General features: G+C 43.9%; 1 protein-coding gene across 1 annotated transcript in view; it reads right to left on the bottom strand.

The window, feature by feature from the left end:
• Positions 1-21,327, bottom strand: part of LOC125452340 (dynein axonemal heavy chain 8-like) — a 1,165,100-nt gene that overhangs the window by 32,665 nt on the left and 1,111,108 nt on the right. The window contains exons 90-92 of the mRNA XM_059645122.1: positions 18,796-18,951; positions 12,269-12,385; positions 10,028-10,129 (exon numbers count right to left, since the gene is read on the bottom strand). Coding sequence (XP_059501105.1) covers positions 10,028-10,129; positions 12,269-12,385; positions 18,796-18,951 — 375 coding nt within the window. The remainder of the gene's footprint in view (positions 1-10,027; positions 10,130-12,268; positions 12,386-18,795; positions 18,952-21,327) is intronic.

Below are 21,327 nucleotides of genomic sequence, written 5' to 3'. Positions count from 1 at the left end.
AGTTTACCATATTGCAAAGGATGGCCCAAAAATGGGTACAAAAGTAAGTTGCAATGAAGAAATAAGAAATTTACAAATAGATATGCATAGGTTAGATGAATAGCTCAATATGTGGCAGATGAAGTTGAATGTGCATCAGAGTGAGAATATCTACTTATGTCACAGGAACAGAAAGGCAGCCTATTATTAAAATGGAGTGAAACTTCAGGGTGCTTCAGTGCAGAGGGATCTGAGTGTCCCCATGCATGAATCACAGAAAACTAGTATGCAGGTAATCAGGAAAGCAAATGAAATTTTGGCATTTATTGCTAAAAAAAGTATAAAAGTAGGGAAGTGTTTCTGAAACTGTACAAGGGATTAGTCAGACCGCACCTGGAGTACTGCGTATAATTTATTCCCCTTACTTGAGAAGGAATGTAGTAGTATTAAAAGCAGTTCAAAGAGGGGTTGATTCCAGAGATGAGTGATTTCTGTTATGAAAAGAAATTGAACTGTTTAGGCCTATGGAGTTTATGAGAATGAGAGAAGATCTAATTGTAGAATATAAGATGCTAAAGGGGATTGACAAAGCAGACACAGAAAGTATGTTTCCTCATGTGGGGCAATCTGGAACAAAAAGTCATAGTTTCAGGATAAAGCGGGAGCAGATCTAAAACAGAGATGAGGAGAAATTACTTCTGTGAAAGGGACATGAATCTATGGATTTACTATCCAGAGTGTAATTGATGCTGGGACATTGAGTAAATATAAGGAGGTCATAGGCAGAGTTTTACTTAGTATTAGGTTGAAGGGTTATGAGGAGGGGTAGAAAGTAGAGTTGAGGCCAAGATGAGATCAGTCATGATCGTATAAAATGGTGGAGCAGGGTCAAGGGGCTGAACTGCCTCTGCCTGTGCCTGTTGTAATGAACATTTCCCCTTGGTAGGCAGATCAATGACTAGCAGGCATAGATTTAAGGTAAGAAGTAGAAGGTTTGGAGGGGATATGAGGAACATGTTTTTCACTTAAGATGGTGGGAATCTGGAGCCCACTGCCTATAAACATGGTGTAGGCAGAAATCCTCACAACATTTAAGAAGTATTCAGAGCTGCACTTACACAGCCAAAGGAAATTTTGGATTGTAAAAGAGCAAACAAATGACTGATAAAGTTGCAAGAGTTGGCAATAAATCTGAAGACTGGGAGGTTTTTAGACCACAACAAAGAAGTATCAACAAACTGGTAAGGAAAGAGAGAATAGAATATGAATATAATCTAGCAAAGAAGAAAGCAACATACAATCTTTTATAGGTGTGTGAAAAAGAAATATTTGACAAAAATGAATGTGGGTCCTTTACAGGCAGTCATGAAAATTTATGATGTGGAAAAGTATCAGGTAAACTAAATGATCATTTTGTGATCAGAGGTAATGGGAACTGCAGATGTTGGAGAATCCAGGATAACAAAGTGTGGGGCTGGATGAACACAGCAAGCCAAGCAGCATCTCAGGAACACAAAAGCTGATGTTTCGGGCCTAAACCCTTCATCAGAGAGGGGGATGGGGAGAGGGTTCTAAACTAAATAGGGAGAGAGGGGGAGGGGGACTGAAGATAGATAGAGGAGAAGATAGGTGGAGAGGAGAGTATAGGTTGGGAGGTGGGGAGGGGATAGGTCAGTCCAGGGAGGACGGACAGGTCAAGTAGGCAGGATGAGGTTAGTAGGTAGTAGATGGAGGTGCGGCTTGAGGTGGGAGGAAGGGATAGGTGAGAAAAAGAACTGGTTAGGGAGGCAGGGACGTGCTGGGCTGACACCCCACCCCTGCAATAACCGCCCTAAGAGAAGCCCCGTCGTCCTCACATACCACCCCACCAACCTCCGGATACAATGTATCATCCTCCGACACTTACGCCATCTACAATCCGACCCCACCACACAAGACATTTTTCTATCCCCACCCCTGTCTGCCTTCTGGACAGACCACTCTCTCCATGACTCCCTTGTCCGCTCCACACTTCCCTCCAAGCCCACCACACCCGGCACCTTCCCCTGCAACTGCAGAAAGTGCTACACTTGCCCCCAAACCTCCTCCCTCACGCCCATCCCAGGCCCCAAGATGACTTTCCACATCAAGCAGATGTTCACCTGCACATCTGCCAATGTAGTATACTGTATCCACTGTACCCGGTGTGGCCTCCTCTACATTGGGGAAACCAAGCAGAGTCTTGGGGACCGCTTTGCAGAACACCTCCGCTCGCTTCACAATAAACAACTGCACCTCCCAGTCGCGAACCATTTCAACTCTCCCTCCCATTTCTCAGACGACATGTCCATCATGGGCCTCCTGCAGTGCCACAATGATGCCACCAGAAGGTTGCAGGAACAGCACCTCATATTCTGCTTGGGAATCCTGCAGCCCAATGATATCAATGTGGACTTCACAAGCTTCAAAATCTCCCTTACCCCCACTGCATCCCAAAACCAGCCCAGCTCGTCCCCTCCCCCCACTGCATCCCAAAACCAGCCCAGCACGTCCCCACCTCCCTAACCTGTTCTTCTTCTCACCTATCCCCTCCTCCCACCTCAAACCACACTTCCATTTCCCACCTACTAACCTCATCCTGCCTCCTTGACCTGTCCATCCTCCACGGACTGACCTATCTCCTCTCTACCTCCCCACCTACACTCTCCTCTCCACCTATCTTCTCCTCCATCCATCTTCGGTCCGCCTCCCCCTCTCTCCCTACTTATTTCAGAACCCTCTCCCCATCCCCCTCTCTCTGATGAAGGGCCTAGGCCTGAAACGTCAGCTTTTGTGTTCCTGAGATGCTGCTTGGCCTGCTGTGTTCATCCAGCTCCACACTTTGTTATCTTAAATGATCATTTTGTGTCCATTTTCACTAAGGAAGATGCCATAAATTTCCCAGAAATAGATGTCTAAGTGATAAGGGAGTTGAAGAAATTAAGTATTATGAAGAAGATTGTGCTGAATAAATTAATATGGATGAAAGTTGAGAAATTTCCAAGGCCTGACAGTTTATAGCAAAAACAGAAGTGCTGGAAATGCTCAGCAGATCTGGCAGCATCTGCAAAAAAAAAAGCAGAGTTAACGTTTCGGATCCAGTGACACTTCCTCAGAACAGTCTGATAGTTTATATCGCACGGTGTTAACTCAGGTGACGATAGAGATAGTTGAGTTATTGGTAATTATGTTCCAAAATTTTATAGATTCTGGAGTGATTGGAAAGTGCAAACTATCACAACACTATTGAATGTAGTGCCATTCCACATAATAATAGCAGACATTCAAGTAAATAGTTCATGAATTACAACAGAGATATATTCCAGTGAGGAAAAAGGATTTGCGGAAGGGTATAAACAAGGTTATGGTTAATCAAGCAAGTTAAGGATTATATCAATTTGAAAAAATATAAGCATATGGCAACAATTAGTGTAAGCCAGTATTGAAAAGTTTTAAAAACCAACAAAGGATGACCAAAGAAAATAGAGAGACAAGTTAACCTTTGAGAGTAAACCAATAAGTAATATCAAAACAGAAATAAGACCTTCTTTAAATCTATAAAGAGGAAAGAAACCAAAGAAAGTATCAGCCCCTTAGAGAATGAGGCATGAGAAATAACAATGGGGAATCACGAAATGGCAAAAAAGTTGAATAAATATATTGTGTCAGTCTTCACAGTAGAAAACGCTTATAGCACTCCAAAAATATTAAACAATTAAGGGGAAAAAGGTGTTAAGAAAATAAAACAACTATCACCCAAGAAGAGACTAATGATGCTCCTTTGGGTGTGATGAGCTACAGCCTTGGATATTAAAAGAAGTAGTAAGAGAGATGGTGGATGCACTGGTAGTAATCTTCCAGAAATCCTTAGATTCTGATTAAGGTCCAGAAGGATTGGAAAATGCTAATGTACACCTTTATTTAAAAAGGGAAGGAGACAAAACAGATAGAGAAATATCAGTTCACTTAACATCTGATATTGACAAAATTTTAGCAGTAAAGAGTTGGGTAAAATAATATAATAAAAGAATATTTCAAATACATAGATAGTAGGAACTGCAGATGCTGGAGAATCTGAGATAACAAGGTATAGAGCTGGATGAACACAGCAGGCCAAGCAGCATCAGAGGAGCAGGAACGTTTTGGGCCTAGACCCTTCTTCAGAAATGGGGGAGGGGAAGGTGGTTCTGGAATAAATAGGGAGAGGGGAGGCAGATAGAAGATGGATAGAGGAGAAGATAGGTGGAGAGGAGACACGCCGGTCAAACAGGCGGGAATGGAGCCAGTTAAGGTGAGTGTAGGTAGGGAGGAGATAGGTCAGTCCAGGGAGGACAGACAGGTCAAGGGGGCAGGATGAGGTCAGTAGGTAGGAGATGGGGGTTGGGCTTGAGGTGGGAGGAGGGGATAGGTGAGAGGAAGAACAGGTTAGAGAGGTGGGGATGAGCTAGGCTGGTTTTGGGATGTGGTAGGGGGAGGAGGGAGTTTTGAAGCTGGTGAAGTCCACAATGATACCATTGGGCTGCAGGGTTCCCAAGCAGAATATGAGTTGCTGTTCCTGCAACCTTCGGGTGGCATCGTTGTGGCAGTGCAGGAGGCCCAGGATGGACATGTCATTTGTGGAATGGGAGGGGGAGTTAAAATGGTTCGCGACTGAGAGGTGCCACTTGTTGAATGTGAACCGAGCGTTGGTGTTCTGCAAAGTGGTCCCCAAGCCTCCGCTTGGTTTCCCCAATGTAGGGGAGGCCACAAAGGGAACAGCGGATGCAGTATACCACATTCCCCTACTTACTAACCTCATCCCGCCCCCTGACCTGTCCATCCTCCCTGAACTGAGCTATCTCCTCCATACGTCCCCACCTTCACTCACCCTTACTGGTTCCATCCTTGCCTCTTTGACTGGTCTGTCTCCTCTCCACCTATCTTCTCCTCTATCCATCTTCTATCCACCTCCCTCTCTCTCCCTATTTATTTCAGAACTCCCTTCCCCTCCCCAATTTCTGATGAAGGGTCTAGGCCCGAAATGTCAACCTTCCTGCTCTTGTGATGCTGCTTGGCCTGCTGTGTTTATCCAGCTCTACACCTTGTTATTTCAAATGCATAATTTGATCAAGCATAGTCAGCATGGCTTTGTGAAGTAGAAATCATGCCTGACAAATAATTTAGAATTCTTTGATGACCTAACAGGCAGGACAGATAAAGGGGAAGCACTGGGTGTAATATATTTGGATTTTTCACGGTGTTTGACAAAGTGATACACATTAGGCTAATTAAAGAGATATGACTCCATGGTGTTGGAAGCAGTATATTAGCATTGATTGAGGACTGGCTAAATTATACAGGACAGAGGGTTGGAATAAGAAGGCAATTTCAGGATGGCTACTGTAACTAGATGGGCTACTGGGGTCAATGCTGGGGCCATTCTATTCACTGGAGTTTAGAGAATGAGAGGAGATCTCATTGAAACATTTAGGATTCTTAAGGGGCTTGACAGGGTAAATGCTGAGAGGATGTTTTCCCAAATGGATGAGTATGTGACCAGAAGGCATAGACTCAGAATAAAGGGGTGCCAATTTAAGATAAGGTGGAATTTCTTCTCCCAGAGGGTTGTGAGACTTTGGAACTCCTTGCCACAGAGAGCTGTGGGAACAGAATCCTTGTGTTTGAGGCAGAATTAGATTTGTTGATCAGATTAGGGAATCAAGAATTACAGGGCAAGGACAGGAAAGTGGAAGTGAGGAATTTTGGATCAGCTGTGTCCTACTGGTTGGCAGAGCAGGCTCAGGGGGTTAATGGCCTACCCTGTTCTTTTTTCTCATGGTCTAATGGCCCATTATGCTCACATTGGTCAATAAAGATCTGACTATAGTAATCCCATTTTCCTGCTGTTGGTCCATAGCCATAGAGATTATGGAAAAGCAAATGAAAATCTAAATACTACTTGCACGTTTTGAGAGTTTATGACTCAACCATTTTTTCAGGCAGAAGTTCCAAACTCCCATCACTCTCTGAGTGAGAATATTTTTCCTAAACTCTTCTTTCGGCATTCTACTTCTTACCTTCAATCTATCTGACTGGTTTTTGACTTCTGATAGAAAATGTGCATTATGACCCTCATAACACACTTCTGTCAGGTCCCTCACAACATTAGTTGTTCCAAGGCAAACAGCACCAGTCTATCTAATCATTCCTCATAGTTCAGATCCTTCAGGACAGACAGCATCTTGGCAAATCTCCTCTGAACATAGTACTTCAGCTGTGGCCTAACCACTATGTGTACAGTTCCAACTAATTCAGCTAATAAAGGCAAATATCCCACGTGCCTTCTTAACTACCTTATCTATGTGCCTTGGTACTTTCAAGAATCTGTGGATATATATGTACCACAGTCCATCTGATTTTCAACACTTTGCATAGTCCTACCACTCAAAATATGACTGCCCTTCTGAAGGGGATCTTTGAAGTTGGACTGATTGACCTGTAATTTCCTAGTCTATCCCTTCTTCCCTTTTTAAAATAATGGCACAATGTTAGCAGTCCTCCAGTCCTCTGGCACCTGACTGCAGTTGGAGTGGATCTCAAAAGATCTTGATGTTTCCTTTCTTGTCTCCCTCAACAGCCTGGGATACATTTTATCCAGGCCTGTAGACTTATCCACTTTTAAGGCTGTTAACCCCTTTGGTGTCTTGAATATCTTTTGGAAATCCAAGCACATTTCGTCTACTCGTTCACCTTCTAAGAACTCTCACTGATTTTATTTTTAAAATTTTTGGTTTGGAGCTGTGAACTGTGAGCTGAGAGCTGAAGGTGGTCTTTGGATCTTTGGCAGCTTATTTCTTTAAGAGAGAGCAAACTGATATTTTGTTAACGAGGCCAGGTCTGAAGGTTAATTACAAGTTGGTTCTCGTTCAAGGCACTCCATAGATATATGAACTCAGAGAGGCATTATGGTTAAACAGAGGGCAGATGTTTGAATGTTAACAGGGGCTTAACAGCGAGGTTAGTGCTAAAAGTATGTTTAAAAAAAAGACACAAAGAGATGCCAAAATTTGCACTAGTTTTGAACTGTGTGTTTTTGTCACAGGAATTGTGACTGCAAAGCTCCCCAGTTATTTGAATTAAATGAATATTTCTTGGAGCCAATTGGAAACTATCTACATTGACTGGTGTCTACAGAAACCAAGCAAGATACAATCCTATATGTCTGTGATATAATGGAGCATGGAAACAGTTTAAATTAACTGGCCAGTTACATTTCTTTTCATTTATCCCTTAACAGTGTCTGTCAGTCTATCTGTCTTTGTATGGGTGGCGGCTAGAATCAATGAAAATCATGATAAAATCATAGACTGTAACTAGGTTATCTTGTTATTTAATTTTGCTTTGATAATAAACAATTAACTCTTTTGTTTAAACTATAATCTTGGTGTCTGGTATTGATTATTCACTAAGTCTGCTACTGGTTATTTAACAAGTCTGCTTAGGAACCACTGAGACAATATTGAGGATCATTGAGTATTTTAATTTTACTGTGTTGCAAATAGGGAGGTTGATTTGCTTTGCTTGTCTCTTTCTGTGTCATAACAATCTTTATCTAGTATGTTTGTAATCTCTGAAAAAACCTATAATAAATTTGTCAGGCATGATTTCCACTTCATGAAATTATGCTGACTGCTTGATTTTATTACGTATTTTTAAATGCTTTGTTATTATATCCTTTCTAACAGGTTGCTCTCGTGATCTTGACAACTCCTGTTATCTGATCCCTCCTAATGGTCTGATGAAGGGTCTAGGCCCGAAACGTCAGCTTTTGTGTTCCTGAGATGCTGCTTGGCCTGCTGTGTTCATCCAGCTCCACACTTTGTTATCTTGGATTCTCCAGCATCTGCAGTTCCCATTATCTCTCTCTCTCTCCTCCTAATGGTCTGACCTGTGAGATCTGACTCCCACGATAAGACATTCCACTCCCGCACATCCCAGATGTCCAAGTTCTTTAAGGACCGCAACTTTCCCCCCACAGTGATCGAGAACGCCCTTGACCGCGTCTCCCGTATTTCCCGCAACACATCCCTCACACCCCGCCCCCACCACAACCGCCCACAGAGGATCCCCCTCGTTCTCACACACCACCCTACCAACCTCCGGATACAACGCATCATCCTCCGACACTTCCGCCATTTACAATCCGACCCCACCACCCAAGACATTTTTCCATCCCCACCCCTGTCTGCTTTCCGGAGAGACCACTCCCTCCGTGACTCCCTTGTTCGCTCCACACTGCCCTCCAACCCCACCACACCCGGCACCTTCCCCTGCAACCGCAGGAAATGCTACACTTGTCCCCACACCTCCTCCCTCACCCCTATCCCAGGCCCCAAGATGACATTCCACATTAAGCAGAGGTTCACCTGCACATCTGCCAATGTGGTATACTGCATCCACTGTACCCGGTGTGGCTTCCTCTACATTGGGGAAACCAAGCGGAGGCTTGGGGACCGCTTTGCAGAACACCTCCGCTCAGTTCGCAACAAACAACTGCACCTCCCAGTCGCAAACCATTTCCACTCCCCCTCCCATTCTCTAGATGACATGTCCATCATGGGCCTCCTGCACTGCCACAATGATGCCACCCGAAGGTTGCAGGAACAGCAACTCATATTCCAAGATAATAAAATGTGAGGCTGGATGAACACAGCAGGCCAAGCAGCATCTCAGGAGTGCTCCTGAGATGCTGCTTGGCCTGCTGTGTTCATCCAGCCTCACATTTTATTATCTTGGAATCTCCAGCATCTGCAGTTCCCATTATCTCAGCAACTCATATTCCGCCTGGGAACCCTGCAGCCATATGGTATCAATGTGGACTTCACCAGTTTCAAAATCTCCCCTTCCCCTACTGCATCCCTAAACCAGCCCAGTTCGTCCCCTCCCCCCACTGCACCACACAACCAGCCCAGCTCTTCCCCCCCACCCACTGCATCCCAAAACCAGCCCAACCTGTCTCTGCCTCCCTAACCAGTTCTTCCTCTCACCCATCCCTTCCTCCCACCCCAAGCCGCACCCCCATCTACCTACTAACCTCATCCCACCTCCTTGACCTGTCTGTCTTCCCTGGACTGACCTATCCCCTCCCTACCTCCCCACCTATACTCTCTCCACCTATCTTCTTTACTCTCCATTTTCGGTCCGCCTCCCCCTCTCTCCCTATTTATTCCAGTTCCCTCTCCCCATCCCCCTCTCTGATGAAGGGTCTAGGCCTGAAACGTCAGCTTTTGTGCTCCTGAGATGCTGCTTGGCCTGCTGTGTTCATCCAGCCTCACATTTTATTATCTTATGAGACACAGTAACCTGTTCTTCCTCTCACCCATCCCTTCCTCCCACCCCAAGCCGCACCCCCATCTACCTACTAACCTCGTCCCACCTCCTTGACCTGTCCGTCTTCCCTGGACTGACCTATCCCCTCCCTACCTCCCCACCTATACTCTCCTCTCCACCTATCTTCTTTTCTCTCCATCTTCGGTCCGCCTCCCCCTCTCTCCCTATTTATTCCAGAACCCTCACCCCATCCCCCTCCCTGATGAAGGGTCTAGGCCCGAAACGTCAGCTTTTGTGCTCCTGAGGTGCTGCTTGGCCTGCTGTGTTCATCCAGCCTCACATTTTATTATCTTGGAATTCTCCAGCATCTGCAGTTCCCATTATCTCAGATCTGATGTACTACCTTGATCTTTCTGTTGTGAGGTAATCCTTCTCCCTGAGATCCATATATTTCCTTGCCCCACCGTTCACTTGTATTAACAGTTGATTGAACACTAGAATTTCCCACTAGCTACACAATTGGGGTGATTACTGTGATGGAAAAGGAATAGAAAAAAATTCAAAGTCCTTCTTGCTTGAATTCCTCTTTGTTTTCAGCCAATGGCATCCAACTATGCTCCATCTTTGCAAATATTGTAGAATCATAAAAACTTTGTAAAAATATGTAAATACTTGCAAACGCCCTGTATTTGCTGCGTGGAAAGTTTAGGAATGTGATTACCTTGCAAAAACAGTTGAGCAGGCGTTTGTCATAGTCGTCTGTGACTCGGCCTCCATACTGAACCTCTCCGAGCATGTAACGTATAGTATTCCATGACACTCCCTGAACAAAACAAATGCAAGGAGATCTAATGTCAATAGACTGTGTAAATTCTAACTGATAAACAACACCCTGATTTGAATACTATCAGAAGATCTACTTTTGAATGAACAAAGTACAGTACAACACATGAACTGGCCTTCAGTCCCTCCAAGCACGTGCCAACACATGATGCCTTACCTAAACTAAAAAAAACCTTTTGCCTCTGTGTGATCTGTAGCTCTCGATGGCTGGTCTATTATGAAATTATGGGGACTTTAACAGAGAATAATAAATACAATTTTAATCTTATAAATTGGAAAAATAAATGTGGCAAAGGCAGACTTGTGGGCGCTTTTGTACACTCAGAGTGTATTCAAGATAGTTTCTTAAAACATGACATTGTGGAAACAATCAGGGAATAGACTGTTTTACAAAGGTAGAAATTGCTGGAAAAGCTCAGCAGGTCTGGCAGCATCTATGGCAAGAAATCAGACTTAACATTTTGGGTCCGGTGACCCTTCCTCAGAACTGAAGGTACCTAGAAAAAGGGTCTAGGCCCGAAACGTCAGCTTTTGTGCTCCTGAGATGCTGCTTGGCCTGCTGTGTTCATCCAGCCTCACATTTTATTATCTTGGAATCTCCAGCATCTGCAGTTCCCATTATCTCTGTACCTAGAAAGAAGATTTTTTTTGCAGAAGATGGTGGGGGGATGGGAGAAGGAATAAATGATAGTAGAGTGTAATCCAAAGAGAGAGAACAGTTGGACACACAAAGGACTGGATTATGATCAGCCTAGCAGAATGAATAGCTGCTTATGGGGACTATTAGTGGCTAACAATGGGTTTTGTGTAATAGCAGACCAAATGATAACAAGGCCTGGTGTGTGGGGGGACTCTGGTAAGTGCATAGAAAAAGGTGCTTCAAGCCCTGAAACTACTGAACTTGATGCTGAGTCTGGAAGGATATAGAATTCCCAAGTGGAAAATGAGGCATAGTTCTTCCAGCTCGCACTGAGCTTTGTTGGAGAACTGCAGCAATGTTGGAGCACTGCAGTGATGTTGGCCAGGGAACAGGGTGGTGTGTTGGAGTGACGTGCAACTAGAAGCTTAGGGTCTTTTCTGCAGACAGAATGTTGGTGTTCTGTGAAGCGGTAACCCAGTCTCTGCTTCATTTCCTCAAAGTAGAGGAGACTACATTGTGAGCAGTGAATGCAGTAGACCATTTGTGTGAAGTGCAGGTAAAGTGTTGTTTCATCTGGAAGATGCGTTTGTATCCTTGGATGTTATGGTTGCAGGGGAAGATACTATGGGGCTGTGGGGGAATTTTGGGAGTGAAGGAGGAGTGGACCAGAGTATCCTGGAGGGAACAGTCCTTGTGGAAAGCTGACAAGGGAGGGGAGGGGAATATATGTCTGGTGGTGGCATCGTGATGGAGGTGACAGAAATGGCACTAATCATCCTCTAGATGTGGATGCTGGTAGGATGGTAGGTAAGGACAAGGGAAAACCTATCGCTGTTGTGGGAAGGAAGAAAATTGGGTGAGAGCCGAAGTACAGGAAATGTGTTGGACTTGGCTGGGGGCCCTGTAAACTAAGGTGCTGGGGAATCCTCCGTTGAGAAAGAAAGTGGACATTTTAGTCTATTTAAGACCTGGTAATGTGTATTAAGACAGGATTAACTGATTAACTCAAAGTAAAGGATCCTCTTGGAAAGAGTGATCATAACGTGTTGTAATTTCCCATTCAGTTGATATTTCTCAGATCCTTTTTACAGGTCCTAAAAAGGTTGGTTAACAAAATTGTTGCTCAAGAATTTGTAGGGTCAGTATGTCAGCTTAGATTAAAGGTTTAGAGTCAGAAAACAGCAAATCATAGTTGCTGTTATTCTTGCCAGAGGATAGTTGAGACTGGTGTTCCCAATGATCAGACTAGAACTAATGCCTTTGTTGATGAATATAAATGAGGTATTTCCTTTACCTGTTCATGAAATTTAAATAATCCATTCCCTTTGATCTCTAAATCTGCACTGACTTCCCTGATATTAAATTTTTAATATTCGGCAAGAATCTTTATCCTCTTTTGGTCCAGTATGAGATATTTGCTTGCTGTGATTTCTATACAATCATAATCAAAATGACAGCAAAAAATAAATCAAGATGCACCTTCTTTTTATCACAATCATCAAGGTGGTTCTGTATGAACTGGACACTGGCTGTGAAATCTGAAGCGTTAAATTCATATGGAATACACCATCCCAGTGGGCCAAATTTACGCCGTTCCTAAAATAGAAGGAGCCAAAACAAAATCTTAATTACTACTATTTTAATTCATTTTGTAAAATTCAAAATTATCTAGATTGAACCAGTTTCCAGTGTATTGATTTCTTAGTCAAATTTAACTTCACACATGAGCTCATGAAAAGATTCCAAAACTTCATATTTTTCTGTTGCTGCAATTTTCTTGGGACCCAGGCTCGGTTACATCACTGCCTTTCTACTAGTTGCTCATTATTGAAATTTCTCTTGGAAAAGAAAGAAGCCTAACGGGTGACCTAATTGAAATCTTTAAAATTATGAAAGGCTTTGAGAAAATGGATCTGGAGAGAATGTCTCACTTTGTGGAGAAAAGCTTATCTAGAGACCACCAATATGAGATAATCCCCAAAAAATGTTATTGGGATTTCAGGAGAAATTTCTTCAAAAGATTATGGAACTTACTAGAGTGAATCACATTAGATCAAGATGTTTGTGAACCGGGGAGAACGGTGGACATGGAGTTGAGAGTATTCTGGCAAGCATGTTTAAAATTTCTTGTCAATGCTACATGCATAATTAAGTCCTACATGACAACAAAAATATGCAATGATAGATGAGATGTTTTTGGACTTCAATGGTAAATAACCATTACATTTATAAAAATTGTGGCAGTTTACAGATGAGCTAGATTACATTATCCAACTAGAAAAGTAGTCCACAACATTTTACATTCCACAGTAATAGGATGTGTCATCTGGACTGCATGGTTCACATTAGTTCTCAATCTCGCTATCTGTCCTGCCTTTTAACGTAAGCAATGGAGCAGCTGGCCAACTGTTCCATCACTTCAAAGGTATTAATGTTTTCATCACTAGTTTGTGACGTACCTATGCTTTGGAATTCCAGAATGAACGTTTGCCTGAATTCCAAACCCCAAAATGGATGCGGCCTGGCAGGATTTGTTTATGGAACTATAAACTCAGATTTTATTGACACTTTAATGAGCAATTCAAAGGAGTAAAGTTGAAAGGCTTGAGTAACTGTATGTTTACTTTGGAGTTGCTATGGGTACTTAAGAATTTACATTTTTAAAGTGGAGTTTGTATGCCTGTGTGTTTGCTTGACAGTTTTAGAACATAGAACATTACAGCACAGTACAGGCCCTTCGGCCCTCGATGTTGTGTCAACCTGTCATACCGATCTCAAGCCCATCTAACCTACACTATTCCATGTACGTCCATATGCTTGTCCAATGACGACTTAAATGTACCTAAAGTTGGCGAATCTACTACCGTTGCAGGCAAAGCGTTCCATTCCCTTACTACTCTCTGAGTAAAGAAACTACCTCTGACATCTGTCCGATATCTTTCACCCCTCAATTTAAAGCTATGCCCCCTCGTGCTCGCTGTCACCATCCTAGGGAAAAGGCTCTCCCTATCCACCCTACCTAACCCTCTGATTATTTGATATGTTTCAATTAAGTCACCTCTCAACCTTCTCCTCTCTAATGAAAACAGCTTCAAGTCCCTCAGCCTTTCCTCGTAAGACCTTCCCTCCATACCAGGCAACATCCTAGTAAATCTCCTCTGCACCCTTTCCAAAGCTTCCACATCCTCCTTATAATGCGGTGACCAAAACTGTGCACAATACTCCAAGTGCGGCCGCACCAGAGTTTTGTACAGCTGTAGCATAACCTCTTGATTCCGGAACTCGATCCCTCTATTAATAAAAGCTAAAACACTGTATGCCGCCTTAACAGCCGTGTCAACCTGGGTGGCAACTTTCAAGGATCTGTGTACATGGACACCGAGATCCCTCTGCTCATCTACACTACTAAGAATCTTACCATTAGCCCTGTACTTTGCCTTCCGGTTACTCCTACCAAAGTGCACCACCTCACACTTGTCTGCATTAAACTCCATTTGCCACCTCTCAGCCCAGCTCTGCAGCTTATCTATGTCTCTCTGCAACCTACAGCATCCTTCATCACTATCCACAACTCCACCGACCTTAGTGTCGTCTGCAAATTTACTAACCCATCCTTCTACGCCCTCATCCAGGTCATTTATCAAAATGACTAACAGCAGTGGACCCAACACCGGTACACCACTAGTAACTGGTCTCCAGGATGAACATTTCCCATCAGCTACCACCCTCTGTCTTCTTTCAGCAAGCCAATTTCTGATCCAAACTGCTATATCTCCCACAATTCCATTCCTCCGCATTTTGTACAATAGCCCACTCTGGGGAACCTTATCGAATGCCTTGCTGAAATCCATATACACCACATCAACCGGTTTACTCTCATCTACCTCTTTGGTCACCTTCTCAAAGAACTCAATAAGGTTTGTGAGGCACGACCTTCCCTTCACAAAACTGTGCTGACTATCCCTAATCAATTTATTCTTTTCTAGATGATTATAAATCCTATCCCTTATAACCTTTTCTAACACTTCACCAACAACTGAGGTAAGGCTCACTGGTCCATAATTACCAGGGTTGTCTCTATTCCCCTTCTTGAACAGGGGAACCACATTTGCTATCCTCCAGTCGTCTGGCACTATTCCTGTAGACAATGACGAGTTAAAGATCAATGCCAAAGGCTCGGCAATCTTCTCCCTGGCTTCCCAGAGGATCCTAGGATAAATCCCATCCGGCCCAGGGGACATATCTATCTTCACCCTCTGAAGAATTTCTAGTACCTCTTCCTTGTGAACCTCAATCCCACCTAGTCTAGTAGCCTGTATCTCAGTATTCTCCTCGACAATATTGTCATTTTCTAGAGTGAATACTGTTTGAAAATATTCATTTAGCGCTTCCCCTATCTCATCTGACTCCGCACACAACTTACCACTACTATCCTTGATTGGGCCTAATCTTACTTTTGTCATTCTTTTATTCCTTAAATACCTATAGAAAGCCTTAGGGTTTACCCTGATCCTATCCGCCAACAACTTCTCATGTCTCCTCCTGGCTCTTCTGAGCTCTCTCTTTAGGTCTTTCCTGGCTACCTCGTAGCCCTCAAGTGCCCTAACTGAGCCTTCACATCTCATCCTAACATAAGCCTTCTTATTCCACTTGACCAGAGATTCCACCTCCTTTGTAAACCATGGCTCCCGCACTCTACAGCTTCCTCCCTGCCTGACAGGTACATACTTATCTAGGACACACAGGAGCTTTTCCTTGAATAAGCTCCACATTTCTAATGTGCCCATCCCCTGCAGTTTCCTTCCCCATCCTATGCTCCCTAAATCTTGCCTAATCTCATCGTAATTGCCTTTCCCCCAGCTATAACTCTTGCCCAGTGGTATACACCTATCCCTTTCCATCACTACAGTAAACATAACAGAATTGTAATCGCTACCACCACAGTGCTCACCTACTTCCAAATCTAACACCTGGCCAGGCTCATTACCCAGTACCAAATCTAATGTGGCTTCGCCCCTTATTGGCCTGTCTACATACTGTGTCAGGAAGCCCTCCTGCACACACTGGACAAAAACTGACCCATCTATAGTACTCGAACTATAGCGTTCCCAGTCAATATTTGGAAAGTTGAAGTCCCCCATGACAACTACCCCGTCTCTCTCACTCCTATCGAGAATCATCTTTGCTATCCTTTCCTCTACATCTCTGGAACTATTCAGAGGCCTATAGAAAACTCCCAACAGGGTGACCTCTCCTTTCCTGTTTCTAACCTCAACCCACACTACCTCAGTTGACAAGTCCCCAAACATCCTTTCTGCAACTGTAATACAACAATGCCACACCTCCGCCCCTTTTACCATCTTCTCTGTTCTTACTGAAACATCTAAATCCCGGAACCTGCAACAACCATTTCTGTCCCTGCTCTATCCATGTCTTCGAAATGGCCACAACATCGAAGTCCCAGGTACTAACCCATGCTGCAAGTTCACCCACCTTATTCCGGACGCTCCTGGCGTTGAAGTAGACACACTTCAATCCAACTTCTTGCCTGCCAGTGCCATCTTGCTTCCCTGAAACTTTATTTCGGACCACCCTACTCTCAACCTTTTCTATAGTCAAACTACAATTCTGGTTCCCATCCCCCTGCTGAATTAGTTTAAACCAACCCGAATAGCCTTAGCAAATTTTCCCCCAGGATATCGGTACCCCTCTGGTTCAGGTGAAGGCCATCTTGATTGTAGAGGTCCCACCTACCCCAGAAAGAGCCCCAATTATCCAAGAATCCAAAACCCTCCGTCCTGCACCATCCCTGTAGCCACGTGTTCAACTCCTCTCTCTCCCTATTCCTCGCCTCACTAGCACATGGCACGGGCAACAAACCAGAGACAACAACTCTGTGCGTCCTAGCTCTCAGCTTCCATCCTAGCTCCCTGAATTTCTGCCTTAAATCCCCATCTCTCTTCCTACCTATGTCGTTGGTGCCAATGTGGACCACAGTTTGGGGCTGCTCCCCCTCCCCCTTAAGGATCCCAAAAACACGATCAGAGACATCACGCACCCTGGCACCTGGGAGGCAACACACCAACCGTGAGTCTCTCTCGTCCCCACCGAGCCTCCTATCTGTCCCCCTAACTATGGAGTCCCAAACGAATAATGCTCTGCTTCTCTTCCCCCTTCCCTTCTGAGCAGCAGGGACAGACTCTGTGCCAGAGACCTGTGCCCCACTGCTTTCCCCGGTAAGTCGTCCCCCCAACAGTATCCAAAACGGTATACTTATTGTTGAGGGGAATGGCCACAGGGGATCCCTGCACTGCCTGCCGGTTCCCTTTCCGTCCCCTGGCCGTAACCCATCTGCCGTTTTCCTGTACTTGAGGAGTGACTACCTCCCTGTAACTCCTCTCAATAACCCCCTCTGCCTCCCGAATGATCCGAAGTTCATCCAGCTCCAGCTCCAGTTCCCTAACGCGGTTTTCAAGGAGCTGGAGTTGGGTGCACTTCCCGCAGATGTAGTCAGCAGGGACACTAGTGGTGGCCCTTACCTCCCACATTCTGCAGGAGGAACATTCAACTGCCCTGACCTCCATTCCCATTATTCTAAATTCCCATTCTGTTAAAAAATAAAGAATAAAAAATAAACTTGTTACCTTACCAATCAGGCACACAGAACCTTTTTTTTTGGTTAGAGGAGGAGGATGGATGGCAGACACTACCCGAGTAGTGCTTTGGGTAACGCAACCACACAAATATATTACCTCACTCACTCACCAGTCCCGTGTCGGCTCCTGCTCAGCGTCCCTCCGCCTATTCACGAGGTAAGCTTTTTAAAGATTCAAAAACAGTGACTCACCGGCTTCCTGACAGGCTCCTGCTCCAAGCTCCAGCTCGCGCTGCAAGTTATGAGTTTTATGATCAAAATGGGAGAAGTTAAGTAACAGCAATAGATTCATGACTCCAAGAGGAATTGTCTGTAGTCTTCCTGATAGTTGGATATATAAATTCATATAACAGGGTAGTATGATAGGTACCATGTGGTTAGATTAGATTCCCTACAGTGTGGAAACAGGTCCTTCGGCCCAACAAGTCCACACCGCCCTTTGGAGCTTCCCATCCAGACCCATCCCGCTATAACCCACACACCCCTGAACACTACGGGAAATTCAGCATGGCCAATCCAACTAACCTGCACATCTTTTGGACTGTGGGAGGAAACCGGAGCACCCGGAGGAAACCCACGCAGACACGGGGAGAATGTGCAAACTCCACACAGACAGTTGCCTGAGGCTGGAATTGAACCTGGGTCCCTGGTGCTGTGAGACTGCAGTGTTAACCATTGTGCCACCGTACTGCCTGAAATAATTGGTGATTTTAGATTTTACATTATGTTTAAGGAGTTACGTTACTCTCCTAACCAATGAATTTCAATCAACTATTCAGACCAATTTGTTTGCAGTGAGGCCTGAGTTTCGTTCTCCCCATCTGACAGAAACTATGTGAAAAACGTGGTCACGGTGCAGTGGGAGGGAAGAATGGGTAGGGCACAGGGGCAATTAAAATTCAGAATTCGAAGAGGCCCAGACAGGTATTCTTAAAGAATGTTCTTAAAGAATTCCACAAAGAAGGTTGGCTTTTCTCCAGTGTCTCTCTGACTCTTTTTGAAAATCTTTTCCCTGATTTACCTTCTTTCCAGTTATTGCTTTACTGGGGCTGGCCAATGGCTCCCTGCTTCCCTTAGCTCTCCTTTCCATTAACCAATTTCTGCTCTTTGCCTGGTTAGTAGAAGTCCTAGTGAGGCAACAGTACAATTGCAGAAGGACTTGATGATGTATATTTACAGAACTAACCCAGTGACTTTCAGTGAATATCATTGCTTCCTGCTCAAACAAACAAGGTAAGGTGGTAGGAAGTAACTACTGGACACCTGATAAGTTTTTGCATTATGAGAAAAGTTAACATCACTCTAGAATAGATTATTGAAGTACAGCATAGTCAGATCTGGGCTCAATTACCTGGACTGTAGTGTGCAGGAAAGCAACAGCGTACAATAGTGGTCTCCACATGGGCAGATTTGAATATTCTATTTGGTCCTGAGTGATTCCAGTGAATGTTCTTTTCAGTCCTGCCCGCACTCCCTGAGGGGGCTCATTAGTGTACTTGATGCTTGTCTGGAAAATACACAATGAAAATTTTAAGTGCAAGCTGATAGGCAGTTTTCATTCATCTGTATCTCTGCTTCACTAAGATTGGACATCACTAATCATGATTATGTTGAGCTCTCAAATGTATCTTCAGTAACCTCAAATTTCTCGTCATTTGTAACTCAACATATGTTCCAGTTACAATAAAGAACTCAATATCCTATGTAGTGTTTTGACTGAGAAACATCTGGGCATTTTTAGAAACATGTACAATATCCAGCAAGTGTTCAACACATTGTGAACTTGGCAAGAGCAGGTCACCAGTTTTCAATTTACTTTTTGCTTACATTGTGTCTTGACCTAAACTTGACATTAGAATTGTCCAAGTAGCTGGAAATTGAAGATAATAAAATGTGAGGCTGGATGAACACAGCAGGCCAAGCAGCATCTCAGGAGCACAAAAGCTGACGTTTCGGGCCTAGACCCTTGGGTCTAGGCCCAAAACGTCACTTTTGTGCTCCTGAGATGCTGCTTGGCCTGCTGTGTTCATCCAGCCTCACATTTTATTATCTTGGAATTTTCCAGCATCTGCAGTTCCCATTATCAGCTGGAAATTGAGCTCTTCTCTCACCTACCCACATCACAACCATCCCCAGAGGATCATGCCAGCTGTCCTCAACTGGTCAACATCATGCTTTGTTAGAGTACCATGCATTTCACGTAGCTGAGCTATCTAGAGTACAACCCTTGAAGTAGCTCGAGTCAGTGGAGAGGAGCAAGTTGGAATATCCCTGAAAATCACAGGCTTTAGTGATAAAGATGTTCATATCAAGCCAAATGATTTTGTCAGTGTCCTTCAACCTGCACTTGCTGTAGAGAATGAACCTACTCGGAAGGAAGAAATCAGGATGCCGAAAATCCCTCACCCCCAGAAATAAACTAATATCAAAGCAGGACAGGGATTCAACAATGTGAAGATACTATGGCTTTAAAAGTTGTATTTTGTCCTTTTTTTTTATAAAGAGAGTTTGACGCAGAGGCGTAGAGCAGTCTGTTCCAAGCCAATAAAGTAAACAACTTGTGTCACCTTGGCTTTTCTTCAAGTTGGAACAAATAGAAGCAGCTTGAATGGGTAGAGTTAAGCGCTCACAGAATCAGGATTTCAGTTTAATTTTCAGTAGTTATTGGGGTTTTGAAACATGTGCATATCTCTCCCTGCTACAGCAAAACACTTGAGTTCTCGCCTTCTCTGCCAGCATTTTCTCTTGAAGTTCTTTTCTCTTGGACTGGAGACACATTGCTTTTGAGGCAATCTATTACACTGACTTTGCCTTTGCTAAGGGTGTATTTAAGGGGTGTTACTATTATTAGAATAGTTGCTGCTCAGTAGTTAAATAATCTATTATTCTGTTAAGTTTTCCAATAGAGTTAAAGATAGACCAGTTCTTTTTTCTTTGTTTGTGTTATTTTGTTTAAAGCCAAGTAGCGTAGCCAATCAGATTACATCTGAACACAGCAACTTACGCCTCCATTAAAGAAGAAAAATGACGATCGAGACTGTCTCCTTGATACATCTGAAGAGGGCTTGGTCTGGCCCAGAACAACAGAGAATGATAACACAACATCATGGTTGGACAATGTCTACCAAATGAAACATTTACCCTTCCACTACTGTCACATAGTGCTGTGGCATAGCTCCCTCTCACACAATTAAGTACTTTGATCCACTGACAGAGAAGGAAAAAAGATTATTTCCAAGTCAGGTTGGTGTATGACTTGAAGTGTTACTTACAGGTGGTGGTGCTGTTCCCACACATCTTCAGTCCTTGTCCTACTAGATGGTGGAGGTTATGTGTTTAGAATATAAGATATATGGGCAGAATTAGGACATTCAGTCCATTGGGACTGCTCCACCAATCGATCATGGGTATGTTTCTCACCCCGGTTCTCCAGCCTTCTCCCCTTAACCCTTGATTCCCTTATCAGTCAAGAACCTAGCTATCTCTGTCTTAAATACATTAAATGACTTGGCCCCCATAACCTTCTGTGGCAATATGTTCCATAGCTTCAACACCCTCTGGCTGAAGAAATTCCTTCACATCTCAGTTCTAAAGGGTTCTCCTTTCATTTCTGAAGTTCTGTCCTCTGGTCTTAGTCTTTCCTGCTAGTGGAAAAATTTTCTCCACATATGATCTATCCAGGCTTCTCAATATTCTGCTAGTTTCAATGACATGCCCCTTCACCCATCCTTCTGAATTCCATCCAGTTCAGACCCAAGGGCATATGACAAGTCCTTCATGTTGTAAACCTTCCCAGGCCCTGTCCAACCTTGCACATTGTTCCTTAGATACAGTGCCCAAAACTGCTCACAATATTCCGAAGAATATTTTCTGAAGAAGGATT

Source organism: Stegostoma tigrinum, chromosome 4, assembly GCF_030684315.1.
Source record: "Stegostoma tigrinum isolate sSteTig4 chromosome 4, sSteTig4.hap1, whole genome shotgun sequence".
NCBI classification, from domain to species: Eukaryota; Metazoa; Chordata; class Chondrichthyes; order Orectolobiformes; family Stegostomatidae; genus Stegostoma; species Stegostoma tigrinum.
The sequence above is the reverse complement of the archived record's forward strand: the minus strand, read 5'-3'. Positions and strand labels throughout refer to the sequence as shown.